The sequence below is a fragment of the Salvelinus fontinalis genome, chromosome 28 (assembly GCF_029448725.1).
Source record: "Salvelinus fontinalis isolate EN_2023a chromosome 28, ASM2944872v1, whole genome shotgun sequence".
NCBI lineage: Eukaryota > Metazoa > Chordata > Actinopteri > Salmoniformes > Salmonidae > Salvelinus > Salvelinus fontinalis.
In genome coordinates this window covers 22588518-22611131 of record NC_074692.1, presented here as the reverse complement: position 1 = coordinate 22611131, position 22614 = coordinate 22588518, and the positions used below count along the sequence as shown (strand labels likewise).

At 42.9% G+C, this 22614-nt stretch overlaps 2 protein-coding genes across 9 annotated transcripts in view; one reads left to right on the top strand and one right to left on the bottom strand.

Annotated features, from left to right (window-relative positions):
- Positions 1–2: 2 nt before the first annotated feature.
- Positions 3–5572, bottom strand: LOC129826409 (D-amino-acid oxidase-like). 7 transcript variants are annotated; one of them, XM_055887108.1, is made up of 12 exons: positions 5450–5528; positions 5218–5305; positions 4063–4258; positions 3647–3761; positions 2906–2982; positions 2640–2705; positions 2185–2239; positions 1621–1725; positions 1451–1533; positions 1150–1267; positions 836–934; positions 3–698 (listed from the first exon to the last, which is right to left on the bottom strand). In XM_055887108.1, exons 1-12 carry the CDS (start codon positions 5477–5479, stop codon positions 573–575), a joined length of 1158 nt encoding a protein of 385 aa, XP_055743083.1. In that variant the 5' UTR covers positions 5480–5528; the 3' UTR covers positions 3–572. The 7 variants fall into 7 exon arrangements, with proteins under 7 accessions (XP_055743083.1, XP_055743086.1, XP_055743088.1 ...); XM_055887111.1 differs by having other exon boundaries at positions 1451–1725; positions 4908–5305; positions 5470–5572; XM_055887113.1 differs by having other exon boundaries at positions 1451–1725; positions 4908–5323; positions 5470–5559.
- An 8964-nt stretch (positions 5573–14536) lies between these two features.
- Positions 14537–22614, top strand: part of ssh1a (slingshot protein phosphatase 1a) — a 62063-nt gene continuing 53985 nt past the window's right edge. For both annotated transcript variants that reach the window (XM_055887104.1, XM_055887103.1), the window contains exon 1: positions 14537–15010. In XM_055887104.1, the coding sequence (XP_055743079.1) occupies positions 14930–15010 (81 nt within the window). In that variant the 5' untranslated portion in view covers positions 14537–14929. The remainder of the gene's footprint in view (positions 15011–22614) is intronic.

Below are 22614 nucleotides of genomic sequence, written 5' to 3'. Positions count from 1 at the left end.
TGTTGGATTGTGGAAGTATTTATTTCTTCATTCATTTTCAAACTTCATATGTTTTTAGAACTCACGATAGAACATTATTAATAAGATATCTTGACATTTTAGTTTGATATTGCACTCCTATTTTTATGTCACATTTGTAAGATTTGCTTATCACATTTTTGGAAAACATTTTATTGGTTCAATATGTTATATATTAGCATCTCTAACTACAATATAAAATCTTAACTTTTCAAAATAGATTTAAATCGATTAGCTAATAGTTATGACTACACAACAAAGGAAATTGACATTCAATAAAAGTAATCCTGATGGCTGGCATGAAAACATTTTAAGGCTGGCTGGTAGTCTTTGTGTTCCAAGTTAGCTGGTTTTGGGTTAATCAGGTACTCCACCACCTAAACTCTGATTTAGAGTTGTTCTCTTGCAAATATGAATGAACCCTCACTGTTGTCTGAAGGCCTCAGGAGTTTCCTATGCGGGTTCCTTCGCAAACCGTTCTGATGTTAAAATGGTCCCATACAGACATGTGAGAGATACTGATGCCACTGCTGTTTAGGTAATAAACCACTAGTTTACAAACGAGACCTGGGCTCCCAGCCCTTCAACTCCAATATCTCCCCCAAGAGCCGAGCTGCCTCCTGGGCACAGCCTCGGTGGATGGTCAATCCGAACCCTCCATGGCCATAGTTGTGGATCACCTGAAAACAGCACATTAATATCAGTGTTATGTCTATGTACTTCTAATCTGGAGCCTAAAGGGTGACTAACACTAATAGCCAAACAATACATCTTGGTTACTGAAGAAGTAGTAACCAGTCTGTTCTTGGTGACTCACCTCAAATGTGATTGGTCCAGACTGCATGGTTTCCCTCTCCAGTCGGACTTTACTACGAACAGGCCTGAGCCCTGACCAGTCCTCCACTATCCGGGCATGCTGAGGAGTCAGAGGGGAGGTGAGCCATATGAATAAACAGACAGGGTAGAGCTAGCTAATGTAGTTATTCTGTATCTGTACTTGTATTCTGTCTACTGGATGAGAAGCATTGATTTGGTATGATGGCTGAGCCATTTAAACATAGGTACTGTGATAACCCCTCTATTCAATGTCTGTCAGACCAGGGATCTTTTCAAATGTCTGTGACCTCTGACCTTGAGGCTGGGCTCCAGCTGGCAGGCCCCCTCCCATATCTTCTTGTGGTCCTCAGAGTTGTTCTGCTCACTCCAGTTCCCCAGCTGGAAACACCCACCAACAACCACTGAACGACTCCTACAGAGACAAGGCAGAAGTTATTAGTCTTCAATTCACTGTACTCCAAAATAAAAGGAGCTGAATACTTAGACAAACGTATACTTTGATGCTGTAATTATATGCAACAACTTGAAAAATGTGTAATAACTGCTTTATTGACACCTGCAGTAGGTGTTATTTCTGATATTATATCCACTTTACCCTGGTATAATGTACGGTGAATTGTAGGTTCCAGCAGTGAAATTGTGGGTGAGGATCCAATGCTTAAGCCATGGAGCATCCACCTGAAACACAGACAGATTAAGTGCAACATAATCAGCCATGTCCCTATTGTAATTACCAAATTCACCTTTCAACCTTTGCACTCTGACCTTCAGTATCTGCCCACGGCCTGGTGTGAGGTCAGGGTCAGGCTGGAGGTCCCCTGACCTCACTCCTGTGCAGTTGATGATGACGTCTGCCCCACTCTCCGCAAGCTGAACTCAACAGACAAGAAGGAAGGAAGAAAAGTTGGGAGGTTGAATTAAAATAAATAAACACTGCTGATATTCATGAACAGGGGTTTATGAAAGTCAAAGCTCTCCCTCTCTCTGAAGTGGTCTGTAGGATATTAATGACTGGATATTGGATATGAATGCTTTCAGGATATTTCTCAAAATTAAACACTGAGTAAAACTAATATGGTTGAGCTGCACTCTGAGCATGAATGCACTGCACTGTGTAAGACACTCCCGCTGGGTAAGGAAAACACATGCCTAGATTAGATGGAAATTAAATAAGCATAGTAAAATTACTGTCATCAGGACAAAAGAGGCCAAGGACAGAGTGAGGGCCTCAGAAAATACAGCACCTTCTATCTTCATACTCCTTGTGAGGTGGGAGTCTTAGAACATTCCAAACTCGCACTGTTCATTATATTCATTTAGAACTCTCACCACTTTGAAGGACTCTATCCTCCTCTGGTAAAATTTCACACCTCGCTTCTGTAACCTAGAAACATCACATAAAGGTATATAGAAAATGAAGTAATATAGGGAACCCAAATTGCGCATATTTATATGATGTTAGGTTGGGTGCTAAAACATAATATTGACCTTGAGAGATGATGAAACCACCATAAGATATAAATAACACATTATCTTTTGCTTCCCCTTCCCACTAGATTAACCCAGTTTATCCCACAGCTGTGCCAATATAAAGAAATTCTCAAACAATTCGTGTTTGACCATTTGTAAAAATGTAACTGCTTTCAAATTGTATATTTTGTAATGAACTAAACTGGTCATAGATTGATGTAAAATATAGATGGTTAACGCTTGATCATATGGCCCTGTGTGTAAACTATCAACACTTTTTTGGATATCACGGATAAGATAAGTAAATCACTCACCAGTCCATCAGCCAAGGCAAGTAACTTTTTCCCTCCACCATGAGAGCAGTGTTGAACCACCCATAGCTAAAAGACCCCCGACATAAACAAGGGGAGAATGACAATGAGGGTCAAAAACAATGACAACTGATAGGTGCACATTCTGCACGACCAGACTCATTCTAAAGTCCTCAGCTGTATAGGGTTGCATGACTCCTGTCCACATGTGACAACAGCCAACGGGACTAATGCAACAAAAACATAGCAAATATGTCCAAACAAAGTACCAGTATGCAGGAAACAGCTCCAGCTCTCGTTTGGTAAGCTGTCTGAAGCCCAGCACACTATCTTTAAAAGAGGGATCCTGCAATAAAAGAGAGTGAATATAGTTATTAGTCCATGCCTGTGCTGGTTTGCGGTTGTAATGCAGAGGCTTCATTAATCAGTGTGGTCTCAGTGGCCATGTCTTCTAATTATGTCATGTACCTGTCTTTGTAATGCTGAAGAGTAGACTATTGAGATGGGCTTAGTGTATTCAGACTATTCAGAAAATACAAACATTGTAAACTGAGCGAAGCCACTGCTACGATAGACCATTGCTACACTGTAATAACACAGATGATGGAACAGGAACTTGGGCTCAAGTTCATCTACTTCAGCAAAAGGCTTATACAGAAGTAGATGGACTTTATAACAACTGGGCTTCCGAGTGGCGCAGCGGTCTAAGACACTGCATCTCAGTGCAAGAGGCTTCACTACAGTCCCTGGTTTGAATCCAGGCTGCATCACATCCGGGTGTGATTGGGAGTCCAATAGGGCGGTGCACAATTGGCCCAGTGTCGTCCGTGTTTGGCCGTCATTGTAAATAAGAATTTGTTCTTAACTGACTTGCCTAGTTAAATAAAAATCTTGAAATGTTTAACTGCTAGGCCCTGCCTCCATGTGAGTGATGAAGTATGGGTCAGTTAACTGTTATCTGAGGGTGAATCTATGGCATGATGTTTAGCTGTAGATACACTAATACTCACTGGTGCAGGCTCACTGCAAAGGTTGTAGCCAGACTGGAGGAAAATCCCCATTTTGATAGAGTCCGGGGAGCTCAGGAAGCTCAGCAGGTAGTCAAACGTCTCCTTACACCATTTACTGCAAAATAACACATACAGAATGATACAGTGTAAGCATTCACTTATAAAACATTCTATTGATTCACTGACTACAGGCGTGCCCAAAATGTACTCATCACAGGAGGTTGGTGGCACCTTAACTGGGGAAAATAGGCTTGTGGTAATGACTGGAGCGGTATCAGTGGAATGGTATTAAATATATCAAACACATGGTTTCCAGGTGTTTGACGCCATTCCATTTGCTCCATTCCGGCCATTATTATGAGCCGCCCTCAGCAGCCTCCACTGGTATTCATAGAGCCAAGCAGATGCCCTCTCACGTCTCCTGAACATTGCCCTTGTCGTAGAGGTATGGCTGCCAGAATCCTGCAGCCCCATCGCTGGTGGTCAGTGGGGTGAAGCGGTCCGCATACACCTCAATGGTCAGTGGACTGACTATGGAGTGGTACTGCTCATAGATGCTTTGAGCAGTGGACAGGCCACTGACCCCAGCTCCGATCACTGCCACACGCATGTCTGGAAATAACAAACACAACAGTTTACTGTTGTTGCTGCTTTTGTTGTTATTATTACTTATTTTTGTTTCTGATTTGCATCCATTCTTTGTGACATTGGTTCTGCTCAGAATCTGCTACCATTCCATATAACTTTGAACAAACATTTACATGTCCTTGAGTGTATCTGACCCTCTAACTGTATGAAGTCACCTGAAATTGTGAAAAACGGTGAAAAAAAACGGAATATAAATATCTATCAAAACAACAACAACAAAAATATTATGCAAAACATTACACATATTCAGATCAGGGGGTTATGAGGGTTTGTGTAGTTGCATTACATTGACTGAACAACTATTTTATTTATTTATTCCACAAATAGACTATAAACAGTGAAAATGAATCAATCTTCACCATTACAGGCTATGGCTGCCAGAGTTGAACATAATAGTTGCAAAGCAATCAAATTCATCTGCTTTATTGCTGCAGCCTTGGGTCGGCAGGTAGTGGTTAGAGCGTTTTGCCAGTAACCGAAATGTTGCCGGCTCGAATCCCCGAGCTGACAAGGTAAAAATCTGTCGTTCTGCCACTGAACCAGGCAGTTAACCCACTGTTCCCCGGTAGGCCGTCATTGTAAATAAGAATTTGTTCTTAATTAATGTACTTACCTAGTTTAAAAAAATGTAAAGCCTGCACGTGTCCACACTTTGACAAATCCTTCTGAAACTGAAAAAGTAGCAATATAGCCTGTAGAGATTGGTATTAATAAGTAGGCTTCTTGAAGGTTAAAAACAGTGTGAAGTATCTGTTTTGCTCGATATTTGATGGCTTTGCTGCAACTTGGAAAAGGAAACATTCTCGAAATGGCGATTGGTTGGATGCAGAATGTAAGAAAAGAAGGTGAACAAATAATTCAAGAAATGTTAAAGTAAACTAGAAATCATTATAAAATGGAGACAGCGGGAAAACTGGATTTACCTTCTAAATTGCCTTGTCCTCGAACTGAAAATCCGCCTCCAAATATAGCGTCACATGGTCGGTCCAAGGTACAGAAGTCGTCTCGGGTCTACATGGCAGATAAAGGCTTGAATATGAAAATACAAATATCCCACTCTATTAGCCTTGACCGGCAATGAATAATGTACTGTAGAAAAATATTTTGTTAAAACTAATAGAATGAAAAAAATGACATCTACTTCCACTACGTTACATTTAAAACTTTCACCGTACTTGAACCCATAAGACCTGTAGGGGAGAGGCGAATGTTGAGCCATTTTTTACGCTTCTTTCTTTTCCCCAACGCAGTTAAGCCAAAACCACGCCCCGTTATTCAGAGAGGCGTTCTACAACGCTTTCAGCGCTCTCCAAGTCCGAAAGTGAATATCACGCAGCGCGAAATTTCAGTCACTGATTAATAACGTTTGCCCTTGTATTTCAAGATTGAAAAATATAATAACATAATGTCGTTGACACAGCTAGCCATTAACGTCCCTTAACGCTCAAAGACAGATTCAATGGCTGTAGCATAGCGTATTTGACTGAATGATTAGCTAATAAATATTTGAGAAATTATGAATAATAAGCATATGCTTTTACCTGATAATACACTACTAATGATAATATAACAACTTCAAATACCGAGCTAGTAACGTTAAGTAGCCTAAGTTAACTTAGCTGACCTTCAATTGAGGGAATTCAGCCGAGTTCTGAGACATTGTTACAACTCATTGAAACTGAAAATAAATCTAGGTTAAATAAAAATTTAATAAAACAATGCATACAACGGAAAAAATGTAATCATAATTTGTATTGTGGGGTATGTGGAGTCATTTTGACTATATTAGCCCACACAGCTACAAAGATGCACTTTGATGCTAGGTTGAGGACCTTATATTGTAGCTTACAGAGACCCCAACTGATGTGTAAAACCAGGGGAGAGCGACTACCCGCTCTCTTTGAAGCCACGGAAGTTCAAGGCCGACCGTGGTACTGCAGGCATTGTTAGCAGAAAACAGGATCATACATTACAATGAATGGAAAAATAGCAATTTTCGTGGTCAATCTTCATGTAAACAAAACATGTTTTAGAAGACAATCATGGTATCAATAATTGCTTCTAATAGACAAGATGTTTGTCCTTGAAGCGATTATTTAAAAATCACACACAGAAGAAGTTATAAGGATCATTTAGTTGATAATGGCGGACTGCAGTACCCGGTCGTCCTTCAACTTGAGTTATTGAATGAGAGGGGGCAACACTGAGCTAACCTGCAACGTCACTTCCTGAAGTAGCTCAAACTGTGCAGTTATGTCTCCATGAGATGCCGTCTTAACTAGAAGTGTGCCGAGTAGTTGGACAAAACTAGTATCATAAGTGATATGGGCAATTTTCTGTATATGATTATGATCCCAGTATTTTTTGTAATTATCCGTGATTGGAAAAAAAGTAATTTACGGGTGCCAGCACGCATCTTTTTCATGTCAATCAGTCAACTGAGGCGCTACATGGTCTAAATAATTCAACTGGCTAATTTGCCTGTCTGAAAGAGAATGTCGGGCTGTTCGTTGATCCTGTTGCTCTGATTGGATAGAGTAAAGCTGTATTTCTCTTTGCCCGCACTTCGTAATTTTACCCGATCACTTTCACTTCTCTGTTTCGGTCTGTTTCGGATAATCATGTTAGCCTACAACTATGATAAATCAAATGGCAAGGACATTTGCTATCAAGATATCAATGTGCATAATATCTAACAAGCGGGGCAAGGGTAGGGAAAAAAGCTGAAATGCAGACGCGCATTCTGTCTGAGCAAACTTGTCTGCCTGCTGCAAGTTGAAGACACACACACCCTTCCGCGGCTCCTAATATGAAGGGGCAGGGCAATTTGTGACTTATTTTGGTAATCAGTGGCTTTATTGGAGGGGGAGTGGTTTCACCTCTCCTAGGCAATCAGTGATTAGTGTTAGTTCTTCAGTCTTCCCTTGTTTCTCAGTGGCGGTTTTGTTGCAAAACAAAGAGGGTTCTGTGGAGTTGGTTTTGTTGCAAAACAAAGAGGGTTCTGTGGAGTTGTTCGAGGAAGGAAAGAGAGGAAGGCTCCACACCACTCTCTCACTTGAGTATCTTACCTAGTTATTTACAGATGATCTAATTTAGCTCTTTTGTAGCTTTGTCAACTATGTGTGTTTTTTTATACCTGTTCGCACCTCTCCCTGGAGGCTTTACAGATGCCCCCCACCCCTTGGCTGCAACCCTTCTAATTTAGTGTACCCTGGGAGCACAACCCATAAGTAAGTTGGCACTGACATATGGCAGCTCTGCTTCTAGCTCCTATGCAACTTTGCAGTGTTTTGCTTTTGTGTGTGTTATTTCTTACATTATTAGACCAGAATTATTTTTGGGTTATTACATTTAGCCGGAAACAACTTTTGGATATCAGAGCAACGGTAACTCGCTTACATTGCGACTAGGAAAACGACTTTCCTGAATTGTATCCTTTGTTCGTACCCCTCAGGGCAATTTAAATTATTCCAGAGGTTGCTCCAAAACACTGCCGGCGGAGAAGAGGTTTTCAAAGTGGACTTCTAGTCCAACTCAGGAGGCGTGTGTAACGGATGTGAAATGGCTAGCTAGTTAGCGGGTACGCGCTAGTAGCATTTCAATCAGTTACGTCACTTGCTCTGAGACTTAAGTAGTGTTGCCCCTTGCTTTGCAAGGGCCGTGGCTTTTGTGGAGCGATGGGTAACGCTGCTTCGTGGGTGACTGTTGTCGATGTGTGCAGAGGGTCCCTGGTTCGCGCCCGGGTCGGGGCGAGGGGACGGTTTAAAGTTATACTGTTACATTGGTGCCGTGACCCGGATCACTGGTTGCTGCGGAAAAGGAGGAGGTTGAAAGGGGGGTGAGTGTAACGGATGTGAAATGGCTAGCTAGTTAGCGGGTACGCGCTAGTAGCATTTCAATCAGTTACGTCACTTGCTCTGAGACTTAAGTAGTGTTGCCCCTTGCTTTGCAAGGGCCGTGGCTTTTGTGGAGCGATGGGTAACGCTGCTTCGTGGGTGACTGTTGTCGATGTGTGCAGAGGGTCCCTGGTTCGCGCCCGGGTCGGGGCGAGGGGACGGTTTAAAGTTATACTGTTACACGTGCACACCATCCCCCGCTTCAGAGAATATTACTTGCTTATGTTCAGTCTCTAGAAAAGAAAGTAGACTAGCTCAGGGCGAGGATCTCCTTCCAGAGAGATCAGGGCTTTTAACATACTCTGTTTCACGGAAACATGGCTCTCGTGATATCCTGTCCCTGTCCATTCAGCCATCTGGGTTCTCAGTACATCGCGCAGACAAGAATAAAGAACTCTCCGGGAAAGGTGGGGTGTATGTTTCATGATTAACCACTCATGGTGTGACTGTGATAACATACAGAAACCCAAGTCCTTTTGTTCACCTGACCTAGAATACCTCACAATCAAATGCCGAATGAATTAGCTCCCAAGAGAATTCTCTTCGGTTATAGTCACAGACATGTATATTTCCCCCTCAAGCCGATACCACGACGGCCCTCAAAGAACTACACTGGACTTTATACAAACTGGAAACCACATATCCTGAGGCCAGATTTTTTTGTAGCTGGGGATTAAGTAAATTTGAGGAAAATGCTACCGAAGTTCTGCCAACAGTATTCGCGCTGGTAAAACATGGTCACTGCTACTCAACTTTTTGTAATACCTACAAGGCCCTCCCCCGCCCTCTCTTCAGCAAATCTGATCACGACTCCATTTTGCTCCTTCCTTCCAATAGGCAGAAACACAAACAGGAAGTACCTGTGCTAAGGTCTATTAAACGCTGGTCTGACCAATCGGAATCCATGCTTCAAGATTGTTTTGATCACGCGGACTGGTATATGTTCCAGGTGGCCTCTGATACGGTGACAGAGTTAATCAGGAAGTGTATAGGAGATGTTGTACCCACTGTGACTATTAAAACCTACCCAAACCAGAAACTGGATAGATGGCAGCATTTGTGCAAAACTGAAAGCGGGAACCACCACATTTAACCATGGCAAGGTGACTGGGAATATGGCCAAATACAAACAGTGTGGTTATTCCCCCCCCGTAAGGCAATCAAACAAAGTGAAGTCGCAATTCAACGGCTCAGACACGAGACGTATGTGGCAGGGTCTACAGACAATCATGGACTACAAAGGAAAAACCAGCCATGTCGTGGACACCGTCTTGCTTCCGGACAAGCTAAACACCTTCTTTGCCCGCTTTGAGGATAACACAGTGCCACCGACGCAACCCGCTACCAAGGACTGTGGGCTGTCCTTCTCCGTGGCCGATGTGAGTAAGACATTTAAGCGTGTTAACCCTCGCAAGGCTGCCGACCCAGACGGCATGCTTAGCCGAGACCTCGGAGCATGCTCAGACCAGCTGGCTGTAGTGTTTACGGACATATTCAATCTCTCCCTATCCCAGTCTGCTGTCCCCACTTGCTTCAAGATGTCCACTATTGTTCCTGTACCCAAGAAAGCAAAGGTAACTGAACTAAATGACTATCACCCCGTAGCACTCACTTCTATCATCAATAACTGTTTTGAGAGGCTACTTAAGGATCATATCACCTCTACCTTTCCTGACAACCTAGCCCCACTACAATTTGCTTACCGCCCCAATAGATCCACAGACGATGCAATCGCCATCGCATTGCACACTGCCCTATCTCATCTAGACAAGAGGAATACCTATGTAAGAATGCTGTTCATTGACAATAGCTCAGCATTCAATACCATAGCACCCTCCAAGCTCATCATTAAGTTCGGGGCCCTGGGTCTGAACCCAGCCCTGTGCAACTGGGTCCTGGACTTCTTGACGGGCCGCCCCCAAATGGTTAAAGTAGGAAACAACACCTCCACTTCGCTGATCCTCAACACAGGGACCCCACAAGGGTGCGTGCTCAGCCCCCTCCTGTACTCTCGGTTGACTCATGACTGCGTGGCCACGCACGCCTCCAACTCAATCATCACATTTGCAGGCGACACAAGAGTAGTAGGCCTGATCACCAATAATGTCGAGACAGCCTACAGGGAGGAGGTGAGGGCCCTGGGAGAGTGGTGCCAGGAAAATAACCTCTCACTCAATGTCTAAAAAACAAAGGAACTGATTGTGTACTTCAGGAAACAGCAGAGGGAGCACGCCCTTATCCACATTTATAGGACCACAGTGGAGAAGGTGGAAAGCTTCCAGTTGCTCAAGGTACACATCACTGACAAACTGAAATGGCCCACCCACACAGTGTGGTGAAGAAGGCGCAACAGCGCCTCTTCAACCTCAGGAAGCTGAAGAAATTTGGTATGGCCCCTAAAACCCTCACAAACTTTTACAGATGCACAATTGAGAGAATCTGGTCAGGCTGTATCACCGCCTGGTATGGCAACTGCACCGCCCGGAACTGCAGGGCTCTCCAGAGGGTGGTGCAGTCTGCCTAACGCAACACTGGGGGCAAACTACCTGCCCTCCAGGCACCTACAGCACCCGATGTCACAGGAAGGCAAAAAAGATCAAGGACATCAACCATCATAGCCACGGCCTGTTCACCTCGCTATCATCCAGAAGGCGAGGTCAGTACAGGTGCATCAGAAGCTGTTTTTCAGTCTCTCCGTCCCAGCTTTATCTTAAGGTCATCAGACTGTTAAATATTCATCACTAGCCGGCATCCACCCGGTTACGCAACCCTGCACATTACAGGCTGCTGCCCTGTATCCATAGACTTGGAATCACTGGCCACTTTAATACCGTTAAACTAATGTTTACATACTGCTTTACTGATCTACTGTATTTTAGTCAATGCCTTTCCGACATTAGTCGATCTAACATTTATATATTTCTTAGTTCCATTATTTTACTTTTAGATTTGTGTGTATTGTTGTGAATTGTTTTTAGATACTACTGCACTGTTATACTACTGCACTGTTGGCGCTAGGAACACAAGCATTTCGCAATAACATTTGCTAAATATGTGTATGTGACCAATAAAATTTGATTTAATTCAATTTTTTGTGGAATTCCGGGTCTCCGGCAGTGTTTGGAACTGCCCATCTGCGTTTGAGAAAGGCTGAGATGGACGTGACAATGCTGCCCTTCAGTCCCTTGACGAACAATATGTGTCTGCACTGCACGTTCTTAATATTACATACATTTATTTTTATTGGAGAACATTCAAAAGCAGACATGGATCACCCCAGAGAACACTGTTACCCCAGCTGCTCTTTCTTCATCTAACTAGGGTTTCTCTTATAGTCCGAGAGCATCTGGTAGTTGCAGTGGTGGCACGGGTCTACTCATTTCTCCTAAATGGAGATTCTCTTTTCTCCCCCTCTCACCTGTCCATCTCCTCATTTGAATTCCATGCTGTCACTTGTCCACTCAAGCTTATCATTATTGTCATCTATTGCCCAACAGGTTCCCTTGGAGAGTTCCTCAATGAGCTTGACACTTTGATAAGCTAATTTCCTGACGATGGTTCACCATCGACTTGGCGACTTCAACCTCCCAACGTCTGCCTTAGATTAATTTCTTTCCAACTCTCTTTAAACTCCATGCCTCTTTTGAACTCACTCTTTCCCAATCCCCTCCAACTCACAAGGCAGGCACTACGCTTGACCTCATCTTTACTAGAGGCTGCTCGCCTACTAATCGCACTGCAATCCCCCTCCAGGTCTCTCTGATCACTACTTTCTTTCTTTTTCTGTCTCCCTTTCCTCCAACCCTAACTACCCAGCCCCTACCCACATGGTCATGCGCCTTTGTAATCTTTGCTATCTCTCTCACAACTCTTTTCTCTTCTATCCTATTATCTCTCCCTTCTGCTAAATCCTCCTGATTCTGCCTCTTCATCCTACTCTCCTCCCTTTCCACATCCTATGACTCGCACTGTCCCCTTTCCTCCCGTCCGGCTCGGCCCTCCTCTTCTGCTCTGTGGCAGAGTGACTCATTGCGAGCTTACAGAACAAGGACGTGGGCAGCTGAGCGTAAATGGAGGAAATCTAAACTTCTGGAGGACCTATCATCCTTTCACTCTCTCCTCTCTACCTTTTCTTCCTCTGTATCCGCTGCTAAAGCAGATTTCTACCACTCTAAATTTCAAGCTTCTGCCTCTAACCATAAGAAACTCTTCTCGACCCTCTCCTCCCTCAACACTCCACCGCTCCCCCTCCCTCTGTGGACGACTTTGTCAACCACTTTGAAAAAAAGGTTGATATCTGCTACTCATTCACTCAGCCTATTGAGTCCACTGGTCTCACTCACACAGAACTGTCCTACACCTTGACCTCTTTCTCCCCTCTCTCTTCAGACGACATCCTGCGACTAGTGAGGTCTGGCCGCCCAACAACCTGCCCGCTCGACCCCATCCCCTCCTCCCTTCTCAGACCATCTCTGGAGACCTCCTCCCATTCCTTACTTCCCTCATCTCATTCCTGTCCACTGGCTGCATCCCCTCTGACTTCAAAATGGCCCGAGTTGCTCCCCTCCTCAAGAAATCAACACTCGACTCATCTGACGTGAAAAACTATAGACCTGTATCCCTTTTATTTTCTTTCCAAAACACTTAAGTGTGCTGTCTCTGATACACTTTCTCGTTATCTCTCTCAGAACAATCTTCTTGACCCTAACCAGTCAGGCTTCAAGATGGGTCACTCAACCGAGACTGCACTTCTCTGTGTCACGAAGGCTCTCCGCATTGCCAAAGCTGACTCTCTCCTCTGTTCTCATCCTCCTAGATCTATCTGCTGTTGTCGACACTGCGAACCCTTAGATCCTACTCTTCACCCTCTCAGGGCTGGGCGTCTCAGGCTATGCACACTCTTGGCTCCGTCATATCCTCACATGGTCTCTCCTATCATTGCAATGCGTATGACACTCAACTACTTTTCTCCTTTCCCCTTTCTGACACCCAAGTTGTGACACGCATCTCTGCGTACCTGGCAGATGGGGTGGCAGGTAGCCAAGTGGTTCGAGCGTTGTAACCAAAAGGTGCTAGATTGAATCCCCGAGCTGACAAGGTATAAATCTGTTGTTCTGCCCCTGAACAAGGCAGTTAACCCACTGTTCCTAGGCCATAATTGTAAATAAGAATTTGTTCTTAACTGACTTGTCTAGTTAAACAAAGGTTAAATAAAAACATATCTCAACTTGGATGTCGGCCCAACACCTCAAGCTCAACCTCGGCAAGATGGAACTGCTCTTCCTCCCGGCGAAGGCTTTCCTGCTCAAAGACCTCTCCATCACGGTTGACATCTCCACTGTTGCCCTCCCAGAGTGCAAGGAACCTTGGCGTGACCCTGGACAACACCCTGTCGTTCTCTGCCAACATCAAAGCAGTGACCTGCTCCTGCAGGTTCATGCTCTACAACATCCATAGAGTACGACCCTACCTCACACAGGAAGCGGCGCAGGTCCTAATGCAGGGACTTGTCCTCTCCTGTCTGGACCACTGCAATTCGCTGTTGGCTGGGCTCCCCACGTGTGCTACTTACACAGAACACTGCAGCCCACCTGGTTTTCAACCTTCCCAAGTAATCTCATGTCACCCTGCTCCTCCGCACACTCCACTGGCTTACAGTCGAAGCTCGCATCTACTACAAGACCATGGTGCTTAGCTATAGAACAGCAAGAGGAACTGCCCCTCCCTAACTTCAGGCTATGCTTTAACCCTGCACCACAACCCGAGCGCTCCATTCTGCCACCTCGGGTCTCTTGGCCTTCCCAGCTCCCTCTCAACCTTGTCCAAGCTCTTCTCTGTCCTGCACCCCAATGGTGGAACCAGCTTCCTCCTGAAGCTAGGACAGCAAAGTCCCTGCCCATCTTACTAGAACATCTGAAACTAGGGATGCACTGATATGAAGTGTTTGGCTGATACAAAAAAACCTATACCGATATTTACAATTTTAGAGGCCTTTTAAGCTTTCTAGTATAGTTAACACACACACACACACACTGAGCAACATGTTATTTTGTTGGCATATATGTATGTCCCCATTACCAGTGCCGTGATGGACTTTAGCCCACTCCCCCGGAGTAGAGCATAATAGAATCCGCTCATGAATCAACATTTTGAGATGAGGATTCGTGGCAAAAAAATCCTTTCGAATTTTTACGCAAATCTCACAGTAAAACACATGGGAATGCATGTCACTTTTGAGAAATGAAGTTATTTTTACCGACAGGCAAAGTGAAATACACTGTTTAAACAGGTAGACAGATTTTGATAACATCCATTGGACCAGACCATTGAATGTTTGAATTCAGCATCAACACACAGACAGACAGCAGCTCTAGCTGTCTGGTTGGCTGGCATTATGGTATACGCTCGCATCCCTACATACTCCTGCCTGGTTGAAGCTGTTTTGTGCAGGCTAAAGAGGCTAGCTAGTGTGAAAGCCGCAGCATAAGGAACGACGTGTGTCTGCACTGCACGTTCTTAATATTACATGAATGTATTTTTATTAGAGAACATTCAAAAGCAACAACTGAGGCTCTGTCTGCCATATTTTAGGACGATGGAAATGTAATACCGACGATGAAATTCTCTGCTTCGACCGCAATAGACGTTGACATCAAGAAGCAACTTCCTCAGGTTCTTCACCCGAAATAAAAGCCATTCTCTGGGCAGGCTACATCGGCCTGTGCAGATTCTCCCAGTCATGGCTCTGGTTACTTTGCAGCGCTCCCCTACCCCAAGCGCTGCATCCACAGCCAGCACTACCACCACCAACGCGGGAGAGGTAAGTTTGGAAATAGCTGGAGAGACGTTCTAGAAACGTCAAAAAAAAAAAACGCGCAAGAAAACACCGGGGATACGTGGGAGTAACATAGGTAGGCCTTGTAGCTAGTGTTTTGTAGCGATGGGATAAGTTAGCTTAGTACTAGGCTCAACTCCATCACTAGCAAGGTAGCTAGCTGTTTGGAAAAGCTAGCAAGCAAAGTTGCATCTCAGTAACAATGCTATTGCTAGCCAATAAAGTTATTAGGTAGCTACCCAACTGACCCACAATACACGTAGGCTACCTAGTTAGCTAGCGTATACTTATTTTCTTTAACTAACTAGCAATTGATGTAACGTTAACATACTAATGACCAACATTAGCTAGCTACTACTTGACATTTCCAAATTACTATGGTATTAGGTACCTAGTTTGCATTCTTATCATGCATAGGTACCTTGAGTATGTATTAAACAACATTTTATTGCACACAACGTTGTTAGAAAGTTGAGCTTTAAAACCCACAACTAGTTAGTAGTAGCTAGTTTGCTCGTTAAATGGAAGTGCTTTTAAACAAGGTCGGTGCTGTTTTCTTCTTTATCCTGCTGGTGAATGTAGTAAACTAGCTTGCTAACCAGCTAACACATTTTTTTTGTGTGTAACGGTACTGAATGTTAACATTTAGCTAGCTAGCTACTTTTGCCAAAACCAGTGTTATTATGGACAGCATGGTCTGTTCTATATACTGATTTATATAATGTCTTCTAAAAGAACTGTCAATGAGGTGAAATGTGGCATAACTTCATACAGCCATGTCATGTGGTAGAGGCCTAGTAATTTCCCATACAGAGAGTAGTCTGACAATACAGACAAGTAAAAGAATGTCATCCCTTTGCCATCTTGAACACTTCCAAAATGACAAAGGGAATCATGTTACTGCTCCTTGTGTTGATGTGTTTTATTTGTCAGCTGAACCACGAGTCCATATTAACTTTAGCCATTGCTTTAATCCCATCACAAAATGCAAGGTAATTCTAAACAATAACATGACCACTTTTTGATATTCCAAAATATAACAGTTACGCCTACACAAATCACCCCAATGGCATGTGATGTCACTCATATAGAAATTATAGTTACAGTCAAAGTACTGTTTTTTAATTGATAGTACACCTCGACCAGTTGGGGGTGCTAACTGTTAATATAAACTGTAGTCATGCTAAACTCAACAAAGACACAAGCCTCCAGCAGGAAGGAAGGTTGTATGTCTCCACTAGGCACTAGCCCCTACTAAGGAGTAGAGGGTGGATTTGTTTCAATGATGAGAACAATCATCATTTTATCAAGAACTGGGACCATAGCATTAGCTGATCTTTATTTTCTTTCATTAGACTGCTTCTTTGCCTTAAAATACTGAGTCATTGGGCCTGACTCATTACACCAGCAATGTGAAAAAGAAATGTGAAAAAAGAAACAAGTTTGTCATGAGGATGGAGATAGTTGAGCTGGCATGACTGAGGACTGGCCTTCCCTGTCACTCACTTTCCATGCGGGCTGGAATTGACTGACTGACTGCCTCGTTGCTCCAGGGCTCTGTCTGATGAGGAGCAGCCAAGCCCCTCAGGAGACTGCTGCAGCTATGATGTCATTCCCACATGAACGGTGGAGGGAATGAGAAGTGAAGGGAAAGCATTGAGGGGAGGACGGTGGTGGGGTAACAATATGGTAGCTGTTGTGACGGTGGAAGGTAGGCTACATGAATTTGCCAAGAATAGCAAAAGTGAAATATAGCTATTTGCCCTACATGTAGCGCTGGGAATTGCCAGGGATCTCATGATGTGATATCACGATTGCAATATGTATTGCGATTCTATATACACTACCGTTCAAAAGTTTGGGGTCACTTAAATGTCCTTGTTTTTGAAAGAAAATAACTTCTTTTTTTTTGTCCATTTAAATAGTATCCTAAAAACACCAGTCTCAACGTGAAGAGGCGACTCCGGGATGCTGGCCTTCTAGGCAAAGTTGCAAAGAAAAAGCCATATATCAGACTGGCCAATAAATGATTAAGATGGGCAAAAGAACATAGACACTGGACAGAGGAACTCAGCCTCCTGGAGTCCCCTCTTCACTGTTGACGTTGAGACTGGTGTTTTGTGGGTACTATATCATGAAGCTGCCAGTTGAGGACTTGCGAGGCGTCTGTTTCTCAAACGAGACACTAATGTACTTGTCCTCTTGCTCAGTTGTGCACCGGGGCCTCCCACTCTTTCTATTCTGGTTAGAGACCGTTTGCGATGTTCTGTGAAGGGAGTAGTACACATCGTTGTATGAGATCTTCAGTTTCTTGGCAATTTCTCGCATGGAATAACCTTCATTTCTCAGAACAAGAATAGACTGACGAGTTTCAGAAGAAACGCCTTTGTTTCTGTCCCTTTTGAGCCTGTAATCGAACCCGCAAATGCTGATGTTCTCTGATACTCAACTAGTCTAAAGCAAGCCAGAGTTATTGTTTCTCTAAATCAGCACAACAGTTTTCAGCTGTGCTTACACAATTAAAAAAGGGTTTTCTAATGACCAATTAGCCTATTTAAAATGATCACTTGGATTAGCTAACAACACGTGCCATTGGAACACAGGAGTGATGGGTGCTGATAATGGGCCTCTGTACGCTTATTTAGATATTCCATAACAAAAATCTGCTGTTTTCAGCTACAATAGTCATTTACAACATTAACAATATCTGCACTGTATTTCTAATCAATTTGATGTTATTTTGATGGACAGATGTGCTTTAACATATTGCTCACCGTATGTCTGCTGCAGAGGGACAAGAGAGCCATGAGGAAACGAGTTTTGATCAGTCATGGAAACAAAAGTGCAATCACTACCTAAATGCTCTGCTTCTTTACCCACGCAGAGTTTCATTCCACGGTTTTAGACTCTTCCCTACGAAGTGAAATCCTCTTTCCATTCATGGCTCTAACTTGTTCCTTTTTATGTCTTGCTGTGGCAGAATTATGGCTGGAATTTCACTTGTAGCGGTTGCAGGGCTGTTCAGGTCAACTATTGGATTACCCTCCCTGGTGTGCTTCACCTAGCCCCTCGGTGCCCTTCCCCTGGGTAGAGGCCAACCATATTACCTTACCGGCACTGTTTGTTTAGATGGGGACATAAGCCTTTACTTTACTCACTGTTTGTGTGTTTGTCAAACTTCTAATTTTTATAAAAGACAATGAGATTTCTTTGCTGTTTTTAACCTCATCTGCTCATCACAAGTGTAATGCTTGCCCTATTTAGTTAGTTCAGAAATGGAAAGTGGCGTGTGTTTTTGGAGTTGAAATGCATTACTGGATACAACTTGTCACAAGTATTTGCTCTCATTGTTGCTGTACTCTGGCGCAGCCTACCTTACCTTGGCAGGGAGATTGCAGCTCTTGCTACTAGTGCTTTGGTTAACATCCCTCAGGTTTTAGTAGGTGAAACTTCTGGAGAATGGCCCACCTCAGTTACCTGTCACCATGTACAGATGTAGGATCTTAATTAGAGCCAGTTTGCTACAACAGGAAAGGAATTATGTATTTAATAATTTACAGACATTTCTGTAGAGGTTGATACATTTTTCTTTAGGGAAAATCAAGTCTGAAATTTCAAAGTGAAAATGACAAACTTTAGAAGCCTTTTAAAAACTCAAATACAGTATAAGTTTGCATTTCCTGCTGGGCACAAAATTCGCAGCAACAAAGTGATGAAATTTAAGATCCTACATCTGTAGCTCTATCCTGATACTCCCAGTCTATGATGTCCCTCCTGGTACAATAAGAAATGTTCTGAAGATATTACTGTTGTGAAACTTTATCATGAAGAATGGTTCCATTCTCTCCATTTAGTGGCGCTCACCTCTCATAAAGCCAGGTATTTATTTATTTATTTATTTTTATTTATTTATTTAACCTTTATTTAACCAGGTAGGCAAATTGAGAACACGTTCTCATTTACAATTGCGACCTGGCCAAGATAAAGCAAAGCAGTTCGACACATACAACAACACATAGTTACACATGGAGTAAAACAAACATATAGTCAATAATACAGTGAAAAAAAAATAAGTCTATATACAATGTGAGCAAGTGAGGTGAGATAAGGGAGGTGAAGGCAAACAAATATATGTATAAATAAATAAAATAAATAAATAAAAATATAAAAGGCCATGGAGGTGAAGTGAATACAACACAGCAAGTAAAATAAAACTAAAAAAAAACCCTGGAATGGTTGGTTTGCAGCGGAAGAAAGTGCAAAGTAGAGACAGAAAATAATGGGGTGCAAAGGAGCAAAATAAATTAATAAAATAAATACAGTAGGTAAAGAGGTAGTTGTTTGGGCTAAATTGTAGATGGGTTATGTACAGGTGCAGTAATCTATGAGCTGCTCTGACAGCTGGTGCTTAAAGCTAGTGAGGGAGATAGGTGTTTCCAATTTCAGAGATTTTTGTAGTTCGTTCCAGTCATTGGCAGCAGAGAACTGGAAGGAGAGGCGTCCAAAGGAAGAATTGGTTTTGGGGGTGACTAGAGAGATATACCTGCTGGAGCGCGTGCTACAGATAGGTGCTGCTATGGTGACCAGCGAGCAGAGATAAGGGGGGACTTTACCTAGCAGGGTCTTGTAGATGACCTGGAACCAGTGGGTTTGGCGACGAGTATGAAGCGAGGGCCAGCCAACGAGAGTGTACAGGTCGCAGTGGTGGGTAGTAAATGGGGCTTTGGTGACAAAACGGATGGCACTGTGATAGACTGCATCCAATTTATTGAGTAGGGTTTTGGAGGCTATTTTGTAAATGACATCACCGAGGTATCTAGTAGAGGTCGGCCGATTAATTAGGGCCGATTTTCAAGTTGTCATAACATTCGGAAATCTGTATTTTTGGACAATGATTAATATATACAATTATTTTTTTTTTTAACACCTTTATATAATCTTTATTTACCTAGGCAAGTCAGTTAAGAACACATTCTTATTTTCAATGACTGCCTAGGAACGGTGGGTTAACTGCCTTGTTCAGGGGCAGAACGACAGATTTTTAACCTTGTCAGCTCGGGGGAACCAATCTTGCAACCTTACCGTTAACTAGTCCAATGCTCTAACCACCTGATTACATTGCACTCCCACGAGGAGCCTGTCTGTTACGCGAATGCAGTAGAAGCCAAGGTAAGTTGCTAGCTAGCATTAATCTTATCTTATAAAAAAACAATCAATCATAATCACTAGTTAACTACACATGGTTGATGATATTACTAGTTTGTCTAGCGTGTCCTGCGTTGCATATAATCGATGCGGTGTGTATCGTTGCTTCAATGTGTACCTAACCATAAACGTCAATGCCTTTCTTAAAATCAATACACAGAAGTATATATTTTTAAACCTGCATATTTAGCTAAAATAAATCCAGGTTAGCAGGCAATATTAACCAGGTGAAATAGTGTCACTTCTCTTGCGTTCATTGCATGCAGAGTCAGTGTATATGCAACAGTTTGGGCCGCCTAATTTGCCAGAATTTTACGTAATTATGACATAACATTGAAGGTTGTGCAATGTAACAGGAATATTTAGACTTATGGATGCCACCCGTTAGATAAAATACAGAACGGTTCCGTATTTCACTGAAAGAATAAACGTCTCGTTTTCAAGATGATAGTTTCCGGATTCGACCATATTAATGACCTAAGGCTCGTATTTCTGTCTTATGTTATAACTAAGTCTATGATTTGATAGAGCAGTCTGACTGAGCGGTGGTAGGCAGCAGCAGGCTCGTAAGAATTCATTCAAACAGCACTTTCGTGCGTTTTGCCAGAAGCTCTTCGCTGTGCTTCTAGCCTACCAACTCCTGAGATTAGGCTGGTGTAACCGATGTGAAATGGCTAGCTAGTTAGCGGGGTGCACGCTAATAGCGTTTCAAACGTCACTCGCTCTGAGACTTGGAGAAGTTGTTCCCCTTGCTCTGCATGGGTAACGCTGCTTCGAGGGTGGCTGTTGTCGTTGTGTTCCTGTTTTGAGCCCAGGTAGGAGCGAGGAGAGGGACAGAAGCTATACTGTTACACTGGCAATACTAAAGTGCCTATAAGAACATCCTATAGTCAAAGGTATATGAAATACAAATCGTATAGAGAGAAATAGTCCTATAATTCCTATAATAAATACAACCTAAAACTTCTTGCCTGGGAATATTGAAGACTCATGTTAAAAGGAACCACCAGCTTTCATATGTTCTCATGGTCTGAGCAAGGAACTTAAACGTTAGCTTTCTTACATGGCACATATTGCACTTTTACTTTCTTAAAATAAGTGTTCATTCAGTATTGTTGTAATTGTCATTATTACAAATACATTTTAAAAATCGTCCGATTTAATCGGTATCGGCTTTTTTTGGTCCTCCAATAATCGGTATCGGCGTTGAAAAATCAAAACCTAGATACTAGAGGTCGACCGATTTAACAATGAACATTTGTGAGTTGTCATATTTCTTATATGATGATGTTTTATTAGATACCTACTGTTTTGTGTGTCTGTCACCAGATCTCAACCCAATTGAACACTTATGGGAGATTCTGGAGCGGTGCCCGGGGCAGTGTTTTCCACCACCATCAACAAAACACCAAATGATGGAATTTCTTGTGGAAGAATGCTGTGGCATCCCTCCAATAGAGATCCAGACACTTGTAGAATCTATGCCAAGGCCCGTTGAAGTTGTTGTGGCGGCTCGTGGTGGCTCAAGGCCCTTTTCTGTTAACTTATACCTAAATAATGTTGACTCGTCCTATACTCGTAATTGTGGTCAAAGCATAAATTGTAGAAAAACACTTCAAAAACCTCACCTCAAACTTGTCTCAAACAGAGTTTTAAAAATGCTTGCTATTTACTCAAAGAACATTAGTACATCACTGGGCCCAAGCTTCCTTCCATCCAGGACCCTATATAATAGGCGGTGTCAGAGGAAAGCCCATAAAATTGTCAGAATCTTGTCACCCAAGTTATAGAGTGATTTCTCTTCTACTGCACGGCAAGCGGTACTGGAACGCCAAGTTTAGGACTAAAAGCCTCCTTAACAGCTTCTATCCCCAAGCCATAAGACTACTGAACAATGAATCAAATGGCCAACGGACTATTTACATTGCCCCCACCCCCCCAAAAAAAACTATTTACATTGTTTTGTACACTGCTGCTACTCGCTGTTTATTATCTATGTATAGACACGTCACCCCTACCTTCATGAACAAATTACCTCTAACCTGTACCCCCGCACACTGACTCGGTACCGGTACCCCCTGTATATACAGTTGAAGTTGGAAGTTTACATACACTTAGGTTGGAGTCATTAAAACTCGTTATTCAACCCCTCAACAAGAAATTTGTGAACAAACTATCGTTTTGGCAAGTTGTTTAGGACATCTACTTTGTGCATGACACAAGTAATTTTTCCAACAATTGTTTAGACAGATTATTTCACTTATAATTCACTGTATCACAATTCCAGTGGGTCAGAAGTTTACATGCACTAAGTTGACTGCCTTTAAAAAGCTTGGAAAATGCAAGAAAATTGTCATGGCTTCAGAAGCTTCTGATAGGCTAAT